The 14,958-nt window shown below is 40.8% G+C and overlaps 1 protein-coding gene across 2 annotated transcripts in view; it reads left to right on the forward strand.

Annotated features, from left to right (window-relative positions):
- Positions 1–14,958, forward strand: part of ACTR2 (actin related protein 2) — a 91,200-nt gene that overhangs the window by 52,039 nt on the left and 24,203 nt on the right. For both annotated transcript variants that reach the window (XM_089673350.1, XM_089673675.1), the window contains exons 5-6: positions 2,188–2,324; positions 12,591–12,740. In XM_089673350.1, the coding sequence (XP_089529476.1) occupies positions 2,188–2,324; positions 12,591–12,740 (287 nt within the window). The remainder of the gene's footprint in view (positions 1–2,187; positions 2,325–12,590; positions 12,741–14,958) is intronic.

The following is a 14,958-nucleotide window of genomic DNA, read 5'->3' on the forward strand; positions in this document are numbered from 1 at the left end:
AAATGACACTTGGTGCTTTGGATAGTGTCAAGTACACACTATAAAGGGAAATGCTTTCTTCATATTTCATGTCTGAGGTTTACAACCACTTTAATGGATACTATGCCTCAATCAAATCTCAAGATACCATTTAAGCCTCGGTTCACATCAATGCAACTTGTCATGCTACTTGCGAATTTGAAGTTGCATGACAAGTCGCATACCATATCTTTCAATGGAACTCAAGTTGCAGTGACTCTGAAAAAAGGTTCCTGCACTATTTTTGTGTAACTTCATTGTGGCTTGCATTAATCTGTTGTTCAAGTCTCAATGAGTGGCAGCAAGTGCCAATGAAGTCACACATTATAGTCGGACCTCAGTCGCACGACAGCATTGATGTAAACTGGGGCTCAGTTGGCTAAAATAAAATTTAAATTGAATTAGATTGAGAGAATAAACTGACATTCTCAAGAGATTGAAATTTGCAAACCTGTACTTTCACCGGCAAGTTTTAGGTACACTTGTTCAATTGCGTGGTATCACAAATTGCTAATCAGCCAATAATGTGGCAGCAACTCAATGCATGTAGGCATCTAGACATGGTGAAGATGACTTGCTGAAGTTCAAACCAAGCATTAGAAAGGGGATTTAAGTGATTTTGAATGTGGCATGGTTGTTGGTGCCAGACGGGCTGGTCTGAGTGTTTCAAAAACTGCTGATCTACTGGGATTTTCACGCACAACCATCTCTAGGGAACTCTAGACTTATCAGACCAGGCAATGTTTTTCTAGTCTTCTATTCAATTTTGGCAAGCCTGCGCAAATTGTAGCCACTGTTTCCTGTTCTTAGCTGACAGGAGTGGCACCCGGTGTTGTCTTCTGCTGTTGTAGCCCATCTGCTTTAAGGTTTGTCATGTTGTGCATTCAGAGATGGTATTCTGCATACCTTGGTTGTAATGAGTTATTTGCGTTACTGTTGCCTTTCTATCATCTTGAACAAGTCTGCCCATTTTCCTCTGACATCGACAAGGCATTTTTGTCCATACAGCATATTTTCTCTTTTTTGGACCTTTCTCTGTAAACAATAGAGATGGTTGTGCGTAAAAATCCCAGTAGATTAGCTAATTTTGAAATACTCAGACCAGTCCATCTGGCACCAACAACCATGCCATGTTCAAAGTCACTTAAATCCCCTTTCTTCCCCATTCTAATGCTTGGTTTGAACTTCAAGTCATCTTTACCATGTCTACATGCCTAAATGCATTGAGATGCTGCCATGTGACTGGCTGATTAGGAGTGTGTTACCAAGCAATTGAACAGGTGTACCTAATAAAGTGGCTGGTGAGTGTATGTGTAATCAATACAGTTTCTTAAATCTAAAATAAACAGTTTTTAAATAAATGGAGTAAACTAATGTCCCTGAAGATATAATGAAGAGACATGTCCTAGTCATGTTATCAGACGGAGATGCACTGTTTCATTCATAAAAGAGAGGCACGTCCTACTCCATTTAAAACTCTTGGGATTCTAGTATGTAGATTAAAAGAGAAGTATGGGAATAAAACAAAAAACAAACATTCATATTCGCTTATATGGCTGAAGCTTTCCCCTGCCAGCTCTACATCGAGAAATTAGAGATCAAAGACCACTGTTCACTCAGTTCTCTAGTCTGCTCTGAGCACAGAGTGGCAACTGTCAATCACCTCTCTGTGCTCTGCCCCTCCAGTGCTCACTGGAATTCTGGGCTGTGGAGGGGGTGGGAATGGCTCGCTCAGGCTCCCAGAGGTGCACAGAGAGGCTGAGCCAGTTTCTGGTCAGGCATCTGGGCAGTTCCTGACATTGTCGGGATCCCTTCAGAGCCTGGCCCGGCCGAGTGACATAGTTTCCATTAAAGATGTTCAAGTGCTGTAATTAACAGTTTCACTTCTGCTGTATTGCATTGTCTGTACGGATATGTTTCAGTAAAGAAGTTGGATTTATCACAGTGAAGTTATCCATCTACTTCCTATAGACAAACCCCTACTATCAATTAAGGATCTGTTAATTACACTTCTAAGCAATAGCCCCACAAGCTAATTGACAGCATTTGTTGTCACAGGGCAACAAAAACATTTACTGGACTACAGTATGAACAGTAGTCACCAAGGTATCATGTGACTAATCCAGGTGCATCTTTATCACAGTATGACCATTTCTGCTTCCTCTGCAGGTCTGTTGACTGGAGTAGTGGTAGACTCCGGAGATGGGGTCACTCATATCTGCCCAGTTTACGAAGGTTTCTCTCTGCCTCATCTCACTAGGAGACTTGACATTGCGGGCAGGGACATCACTCGCTACCTTATAAAGGTAAAATAATAGAGTACCATATTCTCAGTAAAACCTAATTGATTTCATGTGCAGCTTTTTACTGTGTTTCAAGCTACTGGAGAAAATATAATAATTGTTTAATTATTTTATCAAGTTTTTTAGGTTTTATTTCAGGATACTTTGAGACAGCATAAATAAAGATTAACTCAAGAAAATGTATAGTTGTATAATAATGTAGTAAAATCCATAATATTTGGATAGCATTTTACTTTTGAGTGCTTTTTCATTTGGTTTTAAATCTGTAACCAAAATCATTCTGTTAAAGTATATTTTATAGTTCCTAGAAAACTCCTATTTTGTGACTAGTGGTTCTGTTGCGATCTGATGTGCAATCTTCAGCACAGACACTTCCACAGCTACATACCCTCTAATATAGTTTAATGTGTGAAGTTCTCCTGTAAACCTACACTAAATTCAGGATTGCTGGATCCTTATCACACTTGGAAAAGGTTTGTGGCAGTGATTGCCCTGCATTCGTCAATATAGAATTTTCATTATGGCTAAAAGGAACAGCTCTCCTCTTCCTACAGATAAGTGTCCTTTAGTATACCCATGGGCTGCTGCAATGTAGATAAGGGCTGTAAAGAGGTGTATAACCTTTCAGATGTGGTATGTCACTTGAGCGCTGAGATGACCAATCCTTGGCTTAAAATTACTACTGTGGAATCATTTTAGAAGACTGAGTCTGTTGATGGGAAATGTATTCAAAATGTTGTTTTATATCTACATTTTTTGTGTATTCAGAGGATGGAATGCAGTGTTGTGTAAAGTGGTGGATTCTTCAGAAGATTTTGTATTGTACTGGTAGTAGTGCAATTAAATAATGCAAACACCATTGAACACATCTCATTTTTTATAAAATAAGTCCATAGAACACATAGGCATTTATTTTAAAAAGTTGGTCTCCTAAATGTCTTGTATTTGTTAGCAAGATTTACCAAAGTAGCGAAATAGTAATCAAAATGTTATAATTTAAAGTATGAGTAAACCCTCGTCCTTGTAAAGCAGCCCATTCAGTTTATCCTCTTGGCGCCAGCCGCCTCCCAGCCCTTTAAAGGTTCTAGGACAGGAGGCTGAGGCGGGCCTTCAGGTCATGTGACCGCTGTGATTGGTGATCACAAGTAAGCATTGGAAGCTTACCGATTTACCACTGGCTACAATGCTGGGAGCACGCTCTCAGCACTCTAAGTAGTTTTAACAGGGCTGCATATATGCGGCTGCTCTGTGTTTAAAGTGGTTATAAAGGCTAAAGGTTTTTTACCTTCATACATTATATGCATGAATACCTTCTGGTACCATGTATACCTTCTGTGTGTAGCAACCCCCCCTCCCCCCGGTCCCCTTTAACACTTATCTGAGTCCTATCCCGATCCAACAATGTCCAAGGGATTCTCGATTCTCCAGGAGCTTGCTGCTGATTGGCTGAGGCAGCACTGGCAGCCGTTGGTTTCCACTGCTGTCAATCACAGCAAAACAGGTGAGGGAGGGGCGTGGCCAAGCCAAAGTTCTGTGTGTGAATGGACACGCAGAGCTGCGGCTCGGGAGTGCGGCTGCTTGGGTGTCCATAGCAAGCTGCTTGTTTTTTTGGTTTTTTTTTTGTAACAAGTGTTCACACACCCTCTGTTCTCAGTTGCATAAGGATCTTAAAGAACTGGGGAGGAGAGGCAGCAGCACACTGATCTTCCTAGTGAACGGCTGTGTAGGGGTGGGGTGTGAGCACAAGTCTGACCATTGGAGTAGAGCAGGATGAGTTCTCAGTACAGCTAGAAAACTTGCTGGAATTTCACACAAAGTAAACTATACATAGAGAACAGGATACTATTTCATACAAGCACATGGTACAGCAGGCACATACCAGGAATATGAAATGTTGGGTTTACATATTTTATGCATTGACAATGTTTTATTGCAATTAACTGGTCCTTTTAATTACAATATACATTTATTGAAGAATCCTCAATATGCAGCAATTTATGTACCAGCCAGGCATTTTTTAATGTGCCGTTTAGTAGAAATTCTAACTACGTTTAAGGCAGCACTGTCCAATGACATTTTGAATATTTATTTCAGGTACTTATATAGCGCCGTCAATTTACGCAGCACTTTACATATATAGTGTACATTCACATCAGTCCTTAACCCTCAAGGGGCGTACAATCTAAGGTCCCTAACTCGCATTCATACATACACATACAAGGGCCAATTTAGACAGGATCCAATTCACCTGCCAGCATGTCTTTGGAGTGTGGGAGGAAACCGGAGTACCTGGAGGAAACCCACGCAGGCACAGGGAGAACATGCAAACTCCAGGCAGGTGGTGCCATGGTTGGAATTCAAACCAGCGCCCCTAGTACTGCCAGGCAGAAGTGCTAACCATTTAGCCACTGTGCTGCCCATAATAGTTCATATTTAGCTAGTTTTGCCTTTTAGTTACACTTTAATCTTCATTTGTCAAAATCTTGGGATCTCTCTCCTGTTTTTCTACCCTGGATTTTGATGCATTTTTTCCATGCCAAAAATTTGGGCTGCACAGTATTGCTATATATTTTCATGCCTGGGGGCAGTGGATGTACAGTGGGGATCGAAAGTTTGGGCACCCCACCTAAAAATTTGTATTAATGTGCATAAAGAAGCCAAGGAAAGATGGAAAAATCTCCAAAAGGCATCAAATTACAGATTAGACATTCTTATAATATGTCAACAAAGGTTAGATTTTATTTCCATCATTTTACACTTTCAAAATAACAGAAAACAAAAAAATGGCGTCTGCAAAAGTTTGGGCACCCTGCAGAATTTATAGCATGCACTGCCCCCTTTGCAAAGCTGAGACCTGCCAGTGTCATGGATTGTTCTCAATCATCGTCTGGGAAGACCAGGTGATGTCAATCTCAAAGGTTTTAAATGCCCGGACTCATCTGACCTTGCCCCAACAATCAGCACCATGGGTTCTTCTAAGCAGTTGTCTAGAAAACTGAAACTGAAAATAGTTGACGCTCACAAAGCTGGAGAAGGCTATAAGAAGATAGCAAAGCGTTTTCAGATGTCCATATCCTCTGTTCGGAATGTAATTAAGAAATGGCAGTCATCAGGAACAGTGGAAGTTAAAGCAAGATCTGGAAGACCAAGAAAAATATCAGACAGAACAGCTCGTAGGATTGTGCGGAAAAACAATTCAAAACCCACGTTTGACTGCACGATCTCTCCAGAAAGATCTGGCAGACACTGGAGTTGTGGTACACTATTCCACTATAAAGAGATACTTGTACAAATATGGTCTTCATGGAAGAGTCATCAGAAGAAAACCTCTTCTACGTCCTCACCACAAAAATCATCGTTTGAACTTTGCAAATGAACATAGACAAGCCTGATGCATTTTGGAAACCAGTTCTGTGGACCGATGAGGTTAAAATTTAACTTTTTGGCCGAAATGAGCAAAGGTACGTTTGGAGAAGAAGGGGCACAGAATTTAATGAAAAGAACCTCTGTCCAACTGTTAAGCATGGGGTTGGATCAATCATGCTTTGGGGTTGTGTTGCAGCCAGTGGCGCAGGCAACATCTCACGAGTAGAAGGAAAAATGGATTCAATAAAATTTCAGCAGATTTTGGATGGTAACTTGATGCCATCTGTGAAAAAGCTGAAGTTAAAGAGAGGATGGCTTCTACAAATGGATAATGATCCTAAACACACCTCGAAATCCACGTGGGATTACATAAAGAGGCGTAAACTGAAGGTTTTGCCATGGCCTTCACAATCTCTGGACCTCAACATAATTGAAAATCTACCTTAAAAGAGCAGTGCGTGACAGACAGCCCAGAAATCTCAAAGAACTAAAAGACTTTTGTAAGGAAGAATGGGCAAAGATACCTCAAACAAGAATTGAAAGACTCTTGGCTGGCTACAAAAAGCGTTTACAAGCTGTGATACTTGCCAAAGGGGGCAGTGCATGCTATAAATTCTGCAGGGTGCCCAAACTTTTGCAGACGCCATTTTTTTGTTTTCTGTTATTTTGAAAGTGTAAATGATGGAAATAAAATCTAACTTTTGTTGACATATTATAAGAATGTCTAATCTGTAATTTGATGCCTTTTTGGAGATTTTTCCATCTTTCCTTGGCTTCTTTATGCACATTAATACAAATTTTTAGCTGGGGTGCCCAAACTTTCGATCCCCACTGTATATACTTACTAAACCGACTGCAGGTGATCTTGTTTCCCCATTCAGCACTTTAATCACATACCCAGTCTTTTTCTTAATCTCTCCACTCTGTAACATGCATTTTCTAAATCACATTCACACAGTTGTATCCTCTTTCCCCTCTTCTCCACCCCACAGCTTATATATAATTACCCTAACTTCTGTACTCTCCCTATTACTGCAGTCATCAGTTCCTGCTAATTCTGAACCCACATGCTAATAAACCCTCTAAGACACTGGGGCAAGTCCCTTCATATAAATTATGCTCTGATATTACCTCCCTCACCCTTCTACTTTGCCTTATTTCTGGAGATATATCCCCTAACAGTGGGACTCCATCATTTAACTTTGGTAAACACACTCATCATCCCCAGCAGCAGCCTCAATTCACAATTTAATTTTTATTCCTCTTTTCAAAATAAGCCATCCCTTTTTATGTGCCCTTAGGAATGCCCACTCTGTCTGTAACAAACTCGCCCCTCTCCAAGACTTCTATAATCTACGTGCTGTTGTTGAAACCTGTCTTTAAGAATCTGACTCTGCCTCTCCCACTTTGCTGTCCCATGGAGGTCTTTTCTGGACTTGCTCTCCTAGACCCAGTGGACGGAAGGGAGGTGGAGTTAGAATCCTTCTCCCAACAAACCACTATTCAGGTTCTTTACCTCCCTCTCTGTTCCTCTCCATGTGAGGCACACTGTATTCATCTATTTTCTCCAGTTTCTTTGAGTATCACTGATCTGTCGGCCTCCTCGACCGGTATCATCCTTCTTCCTTGATGACTTTTCTGCCTGACTGCCCTACTTTCTCTTTTGTGAAATTTATACAATCACTCTTGGTACGTCAACATCCCTGTTAATGGTAACAGTCCTGCTATTTTAAACCTTTTCAGTCTAACCTCCCCTTTTGATCTTAAACAATGGACACATGCTTCAACTCACTCTGATGGCAACTCTCTTGACCCAATCTTCTACCGATGCACTTTTTGCAACCTCTCCAACAATCCTTTTCCCCTCTCTGATCACTACCTTATTAGTTTCATACACTCCCTGTCTTCCACCTCATCTCTCTCCAATCACAGCACAGTGGCTAAGTGGTTAGCACTTTTGCCCGGCAGTACTAGGGTCATTGGTTTGAATGTCAACCACGGCACTACCTGCCTGGAGTTTGCATGTTCTCCCTGTGCCTGTGTGGGTTTCCCCTGGGTACTCTGGTTTCCTCCCACACTCCAAAGACATCCTGGTGGCTCCTGTCTAAGTTGGCACTATGTATGTATGCGAATTAGGGACCTTAGATTGTACACTCGTTGAGGGTTAGGAACTAATGCGATTGTACAATATCTGTAAAGTCCTGCGTAAATTGATCGTGCTATATAAGTACCTATAGTAATAATCTTTGGCACATTAACCCTTCTCTTCTCTATTCTGCTATTAGCCACCTTTTATGACAAAATATCACCCCTGTCCTTCCCCCAACGTAGACACTCCTGTTCACTGGACACACTCTCCCTCCTCACTACACACAGAATCAGGCCCTGACTGCTTCAACCTGGCAAACACAACACCAGCAGTCTCAAGCATACCCGCACTCTTGAGCATCTGTGGTGTAAGACTAAGTCTCAGCAAGACTTTAACAAGTAGAAATCTGCCCTCCAAAAAAAAAAAAATCCCTTCCTCCACATTGACAAACAGACCTATTTTATCACTCTCATCAACACCCTCTCATCCAATTGCTGTCAATTCTTTTGTGCCTTTGTAACGCTCTACTTGGTTCTCCTACTTACTCACTGCCCAGGAGATCGCCAATCGGTTTAAAAAAAAAAAAAAAAGATTGATACATTTTTTGATGACATCTCCACTGTACAGATATCTCCCCCACTTAACATTCCAGGTCCACAGGAACACTTAATACCCAGCTATTATAGACGAGGTTGCTAAACCTTTTTTTCTAATACCCACCCAACCACTTGCCCCCTGGACCCAGTTCCCTCAAAAATACTATGGTCACCCTCCGGCTCTATCCTACGCTCTCTAACTTACATTTTTAATCTCTCCCTCTCTTCTGGCATCTTCTCCGACTCCCTAAAACATACTCTGGTCATCCTCATAGGTAAAAAGCCCTTACTGGATCCCACCAATCTTAAGAAACCTACGCCCCATCTTTTTGCTCCCCTTTACCTCCAAACTCCTTGAATGCTGTCACAAGTTAGCTTGCAGCCTCTTGTGTGTTTATTCTTACCTCCTTGCTGCTCTTGATTCATTCACATGTGTGTTTGTCTGTACTCACCTGTGGGCATTGTCTGCGATTCCCTGGGTTTTATGTCCTTCCCTTTCATCACTTCCCGGGCCGCCTCCTAGCTGGCTTGTCTATTTAAGACATGCTCAGTCTGTCCCACTTTGCCTGAGCAACTTCGTGTTGGTGCTTCCGTGTGTTTCTGCGGCTAAATACTGTGTTGTCTATCTGTGTACCGACCCCGGCTTCGTTCCTGACCTTGCTAATTTTCCGCCTGTCCTGACTTCGGCTTGCTCATTGGATTCCCTGTGTCTTCTCCCTTGCACCCTGCTCCCGTTAGTGGTCTCCTCCACCTCAACTGGGTGTCCCTGGGGACCGCGACCTGGTCCCAGCCTGCTGCATGTCCATCCCCACCATCAGGGGCCCTGGTGAACAAGCAGGCTGGGACTTAGATTCCGCGCCCTGAGGAACCCCAAGCTGTGGTTCTATAGAGCTTGCTACCATAGGTATTGACAAATGCCTTGTCTAGAACCACCTGCGCTACCACCTGACTAAGAATAACCACCTTGATCCCCTTCAGTCTGGATTTCACCTGCAATACTCCACAGTAACTTCTCTCCTTAAACTTAGACTGTCATAATCAATGGTCTCTATTCTATACTCTTACTCTTGGACCTTTCTGCAGCTTTTGATTCAGTTGACCACGCCCTCAAATTAAAAAAAAAAAAAACTCCCCTTTTTGTGACTGTAATGTTTGTTGGTTCTCATCTTACCTATGCCACCGCACCTTCAGCATCACTTACACTTTATTCCATTGGGGTCCCCCAAGGTTCAGTTCTTGAGTTTCCTTATTATCGATCTACACCTCCTACATAGGTCAATTAATAGCATCTTATGGCTTTCAGTGCCAATTCTATGCTGATGGCACCCAAGTCTATCTTTCTACCCCTCAGCTCACTCCATCAGTCTCTTCACGCATCATTAATTTACTGACCGACATATCAGTTTGGATGTTGCACCACTTCCTCAAACTCAATCTATCCAAGACCGAGCTCATAATATTTAATCTCACTTGCTCCTTCTTCTGACTTCTTTGTAAAGATAGAAGGCACAACTGTCAATCCGTTCTCTCATGCCATGGTGCTAGGTGTAATCCTCAAACTCTCCTTAGCCCCACATCCAATCACTGTCCAAATCTTGTCGCCTCGATCTGTGCCGCATCTACAAAATATGCCCTTTCCTAACCAATGACACCACAAAGCTTCTAATTCACGCCTTGGTTAGCTCTTACCTTGACCACTGCAACTTCAGTCCATGAAATCTGCTGCCAGACTAATCCCCCTTACCCAACCATTCAGGGTCTGCTACCCCTCTCTGCCAATCCCTCTAACCCATCCACGACGATCAACTAAAACATTCTTTGTACCTCCCAAAACCTGCTTGCTAGCTCTCTCACCACCTCCTCCCACACTCACCTCCAAGACTTCTCCAAAGCATCTCCTATCCTCTGGAACTCCCTATTTCTTATTCTGTCCACTTTTAGATGATCCCTGAAACCCTTCTCTTTAGAGAAGCCTATCCTGCCTTCACCTAACAACTGTACTTTTATTATTTTTTTTTTTTCCCATCAGCTCATCCCCCACAGTTATTTATCTTTTGTATCACTTGATCCCCCTTTCAGATTGTAAGCTTTACTGAGCAGGACCCTGTGATTCCCCTTTTATTGAATTGTATTGGAACTATGCTGTCTGCCATCATGTTGTAAATTGCTGTACAATCTGTTGATGTAATATAAATCCTGTATTATAAAAATAATAATTCGGTATGTTTGCCTTAGTAAATGATCATTGACAGTGCTGGGTGAAGTATAGATTCGACAGTGCCATCTTGTGGTGAAAACTGAAAACAAAAGCACTATTAGTAGCATGAAATATTCCTGGCACGTTTTATGTCCAGTCAGCCATTTTGCAATTCATTTTAATTACATTTTTTTTTTTTTTTTTTATTCTCATGTTCACAAACTGCTAAATGTTTTACAAATTGGTGACATAGATAATCTAGTTTAATTTTCAGAATTTTACTGCAACTCTATTTCATAGTTAATAAAACTAGTATTGTACATATATCCACTTAAGGACCAGGTCCCCTCCCGCTGCTTGTGCTTTTGCAAGACAGCCGACTGCCGGCTCTAAAAAAAACAGTACCAGGGTGATGCCTGCAGCTACAGGCATCATCCAGATACAACTACTTAACCACTTCCAATCTGGACACTTTTACCCCCTTTCTGTCCAGGCCAATTTTCAGCTTTCAGCGCTATCACACTTTGACAATTGCGCGGTCATGCAACACTGTACCCATAGAAATTTTTTAGCATTTTTTGAGACCGATAAAGCTTTATTTTGTTTTGTTGGTATTTATTCACCACTGGGATTTTTATTTTTTTTTGCTATGTAAATGAAAAAGTCCAAAAATTTTGAAAAAAAAGTGTTTCTTATAAATTTAGAAATAATAATATAATATTTCATAATAAATCTTGGCCAAAATTTATTCCGTTATCTTTAGTAAAAAAAAATTACCCAAATTAGTTTATAACCAAAAATTATAATTTTTAAACTTTTTTTTTTTTCTACATTTTTATTATATTTGTTTTATTTTTTTTACATACTGTCACCCTAGCAGTACCATGGTGACACTGTACTACTTGTAGGGGGTGATGAAGATTTATTTTTTTTTTTTATACTGATTGCTTTTACACCCATATAGGCTGTAAAAGCAATAATTTCTCCTTCTCTCTGGCTGCATTCTTGCAGCTATTGAAAACTACTGTGTGAGCTGTGATTGGTCACAGCTTGTCACGTGGTACAAGGCTGTTGTGAATAGCCTTGTACCATGTGACCTCTGTGATCATTCACAGATTTCACACGTAGTGAGCAATGATGTCAGAAGTGACATCTTGCTTACTAATCTGCATGTGATCACTGATTGGCCAATCAGTGATCACATGATCGGGACCTCGCAGAGAGGTCCCGTACGACGATCGGTGTTCCACTGTGTCCAGGGGACACAGCGGGCACCAGGTCGCGGTGCTGCGCGCTCCCAGGGTTTATAAATGGCCACCCGCCCCTGCACTGCCACCGTCCGGCCGTTTATATACAACGGCTGGATGGGAGGTGGTTAAAGACCGGTGACGTACCAGGTACATGACTGGTCAGAAGGGATATATTAATGCCGAAATGTGTTTTAACTGAGCAAGTTAGAAAACCATGTCCCTTTTGATGGTGCTTCCTCTAAATAAGCAGGCGTTAGGATGTTTTTTAGGTAACCTAAACATGCATGTTTATACCTAAAGTTGTCAGACTGGTGCTGGGTCTCTTGTCTCCAGTGCCTGCGAAGCATATAAGCCAGAGTCTGTTTATTTGCTGTTCCCATCCAGAAGACTAGTCGTGGTTTTTCATACCTCGTTTAATTATGAATGACCTAGAAATCCTCATTCTAATGATGCTTATTACACTCATGTAAATTATTCAGACTTTTTTTTTTTTTTAACCCCCACTGCATTTACATGGACCTTTTGGAAGTTGTACAGATTAATAATCTTAATTGTTCTTACATGAGGAACTCTGAAAGTCCTGCAGAAACATGTTAAACTCCATTCAGGTACTTTCTGACTTTCGCACAGACGCAATTTTCTTCTTTAGCCATTTTAATTACTTTTTTCTTATTGTCTGTTTTTTGCACATAAGGAATGGAATTTAAAGGAATATCAGAAATATATTTTAGCACACTAGATCACCTAACAGCTGGGCTTAATTTCTTGCAGTTGCTTTTGTTGCGTGGATACGCCTTCAATCACTCCGCAGATTTTGAGACTGTGCGTATGATAAAGGAGAAGCTCTGCTATGTTGGTTACAATATAGAACAAGAGCAGAAGTTGGCATTAGAGACCACAGTGCTTGTGGAATCCTACACAGTGAGTATCAGTTGGCCTGTATACAGTGCTTTCCAATTCCTATGCTACCTGATACCAATGTTTACTTATAACATTCTCTTACTTTTAGGATTTTATGTGAGTAAAATGTTGATATTTCATAGTTTTTAATGTATGTATTTTTTTTTTTCTGCATTCTGTGTGCCCTTAGAGCATTCCAAATGATTAAAAAAAATAAGAGAAGACATTTTTTCCAACCTAATATTTATAAAGGGTTAAGCTATCAAACATTAAAGCTTTACTTTTTGATAGACGTTGGAACGTTAAATGTCCCAACTACCATTTATCTTTCAGACACTCAGTTGCCAAAATCTCTACAACTTCCTAGGTCTGCACATCTGCCCTGCAATACAGAGGGGCCTTGGATTTTTATTTTTTGTATTATGGGGATACTCATTTTAGCATGGCTTGTAGGGTGCAGAGGGGCAGAGCTTGCAATTGTGGCAGGAAGCACTGAATGCTGGAGTCTACTAGAGATACAAAATTTCCAGGGGGTGCTAGACATCAAACATAACCATGCTATCACTTTTCAGTAAATTTACCATTTAAAAACATGATCCAAGAATTGGTGATACTCATTTAGTATAAGTTTTAATTCAGTTTCAGCTGTTCACTGTAACCAGGCTAGTAAATTTAATTTCTGGCTGCTGTGTATTAATGCTGAAACAACTAATCGACACAATCGATTGAAAATAGTTGTCAACTATTTTTCATAATCGGTTAGTTGGTCAGCTGATTAGTTGACCTGCATGCAAAATGTGGTGTTTACATTTTTATATTTCAGAAAATACAGTGCAGCACACATACAGCTCAGTACACTGTCCATACATGTCAGTATACGCAGTGCAGCATACATACAGCTCAGTGCACTGTCCATACATATCAGAAAGTGCCTGGGAACTTGTGAATGTCTGAGAAGCAATGCTTCGTGGGACATGTAGTTTTTGGCAGGAGAAGGAAGTGAGTGATTCTAAAGGCAGAAGTTTTTTTTACCTTACTATAGGGGCACTTTATACTATACTTTGCAGCTTGCTGTAGGTGCACTCTGAAGGCAGGAGGACCTAGAAGTTCCGGTGGGGGACCCCAGAAGAGGAGAATCAGGGCTGCTCTGTGCAATACCATTACAGAGTAGGCAAGCATGAGAAGTTTGTAGTTGTTGGACGCTGGAGGCTGATAGACCGGAGGGAATAGGGCATTACATGTAAATATAAAATAAAAGTTTACCAATATTCTGCATTATATTTAAAATGATTATATCCATGTAAAAAGTCTCAGCCTTTAGTACTACTTTTATATAAAAAAAAAAAGATTTATATCCCTCATCCACCCTTTATTGAAGAATAAGTTCACCTTTTAATCTATATAATCTGTAGGTTTCTGAGGAAGGCATTAATGATCAAATATTGTGCTATCAAAGTTTCTAAAGAAGAAGTCAGTTAAGTGGCTTAGCTCACCAGCATCTGCCAAAAGCTGTTGAAAGCCCATTCGCTTTAGTCCTCTAAAAAGCAGTTTTCAGCAAATTCTGTTGTATTTCAAAAGGTTACTACTCCTTAATTCACATATCGCATTTAAAAATGCAGCCTCTGGTTTGTGTTGGGAGTAGTACCGATGTGCTACAAAAAAAAACAGCCCATCGCACTAACTTATTTTCTGAAAAGAGAAGTGAAAAAAGGTACTGCTTCCAGTACGTTCAGTGCACACCGCTGCAGTGAAGCTGTGTGAACTGACCTGCTTGTGAGCAAGGCAGATTGCCTTGTCTGTGCATTGGGACTGTGTTGGGAAAGACTGCAGCCCAACACACCTGGAGGAAGTGTGTCCTTAAGGGTGTTTTGACAGTTGGTGCTGTACAGTCTGTTGCTTAGCTGGCTTTCTATCAGACCTCAAGAGTGAAATAGTGCTTCTATTTAGTTTGACAATTAGGACCCTCTTTTTAACTGCTTTGCAGTTTCATAGACAATATTAAAATATTATAAAATTGTGTGTTAGCATCCTCATTTATGGATGGTGCATGCTCTGCAGACAGCAGTCTTGTGGTCATATACAGTGGGGAAAATACTGTAGATTTTGACAGTTTGCCCACTTACAAAGAAATTAAGGGTCTATAATTTTTTTATCATAGGTGTATTTTAAATGTTATAGACAGATTATCAACCAAAATTCCAGAAAAAGACGATACAAATGTTATACATTGAGTTGCAGT

Source organism: Staurois parvus, unplaced genomic scaffold (assembly GCF_062004578.1).
Source record: "Staurois parvus isolate SC_StPar_1 unplaced genomic scaffold, SC_StPar_1.0 ptg000001l, whole genome shotgun sequence".
In the NCBI taxonomy this organism is placed as follows: Eukaryota; Metazoa; Chordata; class Amphibia; order Anura; family Ranidae; genus Staurois; species Staurois parvus.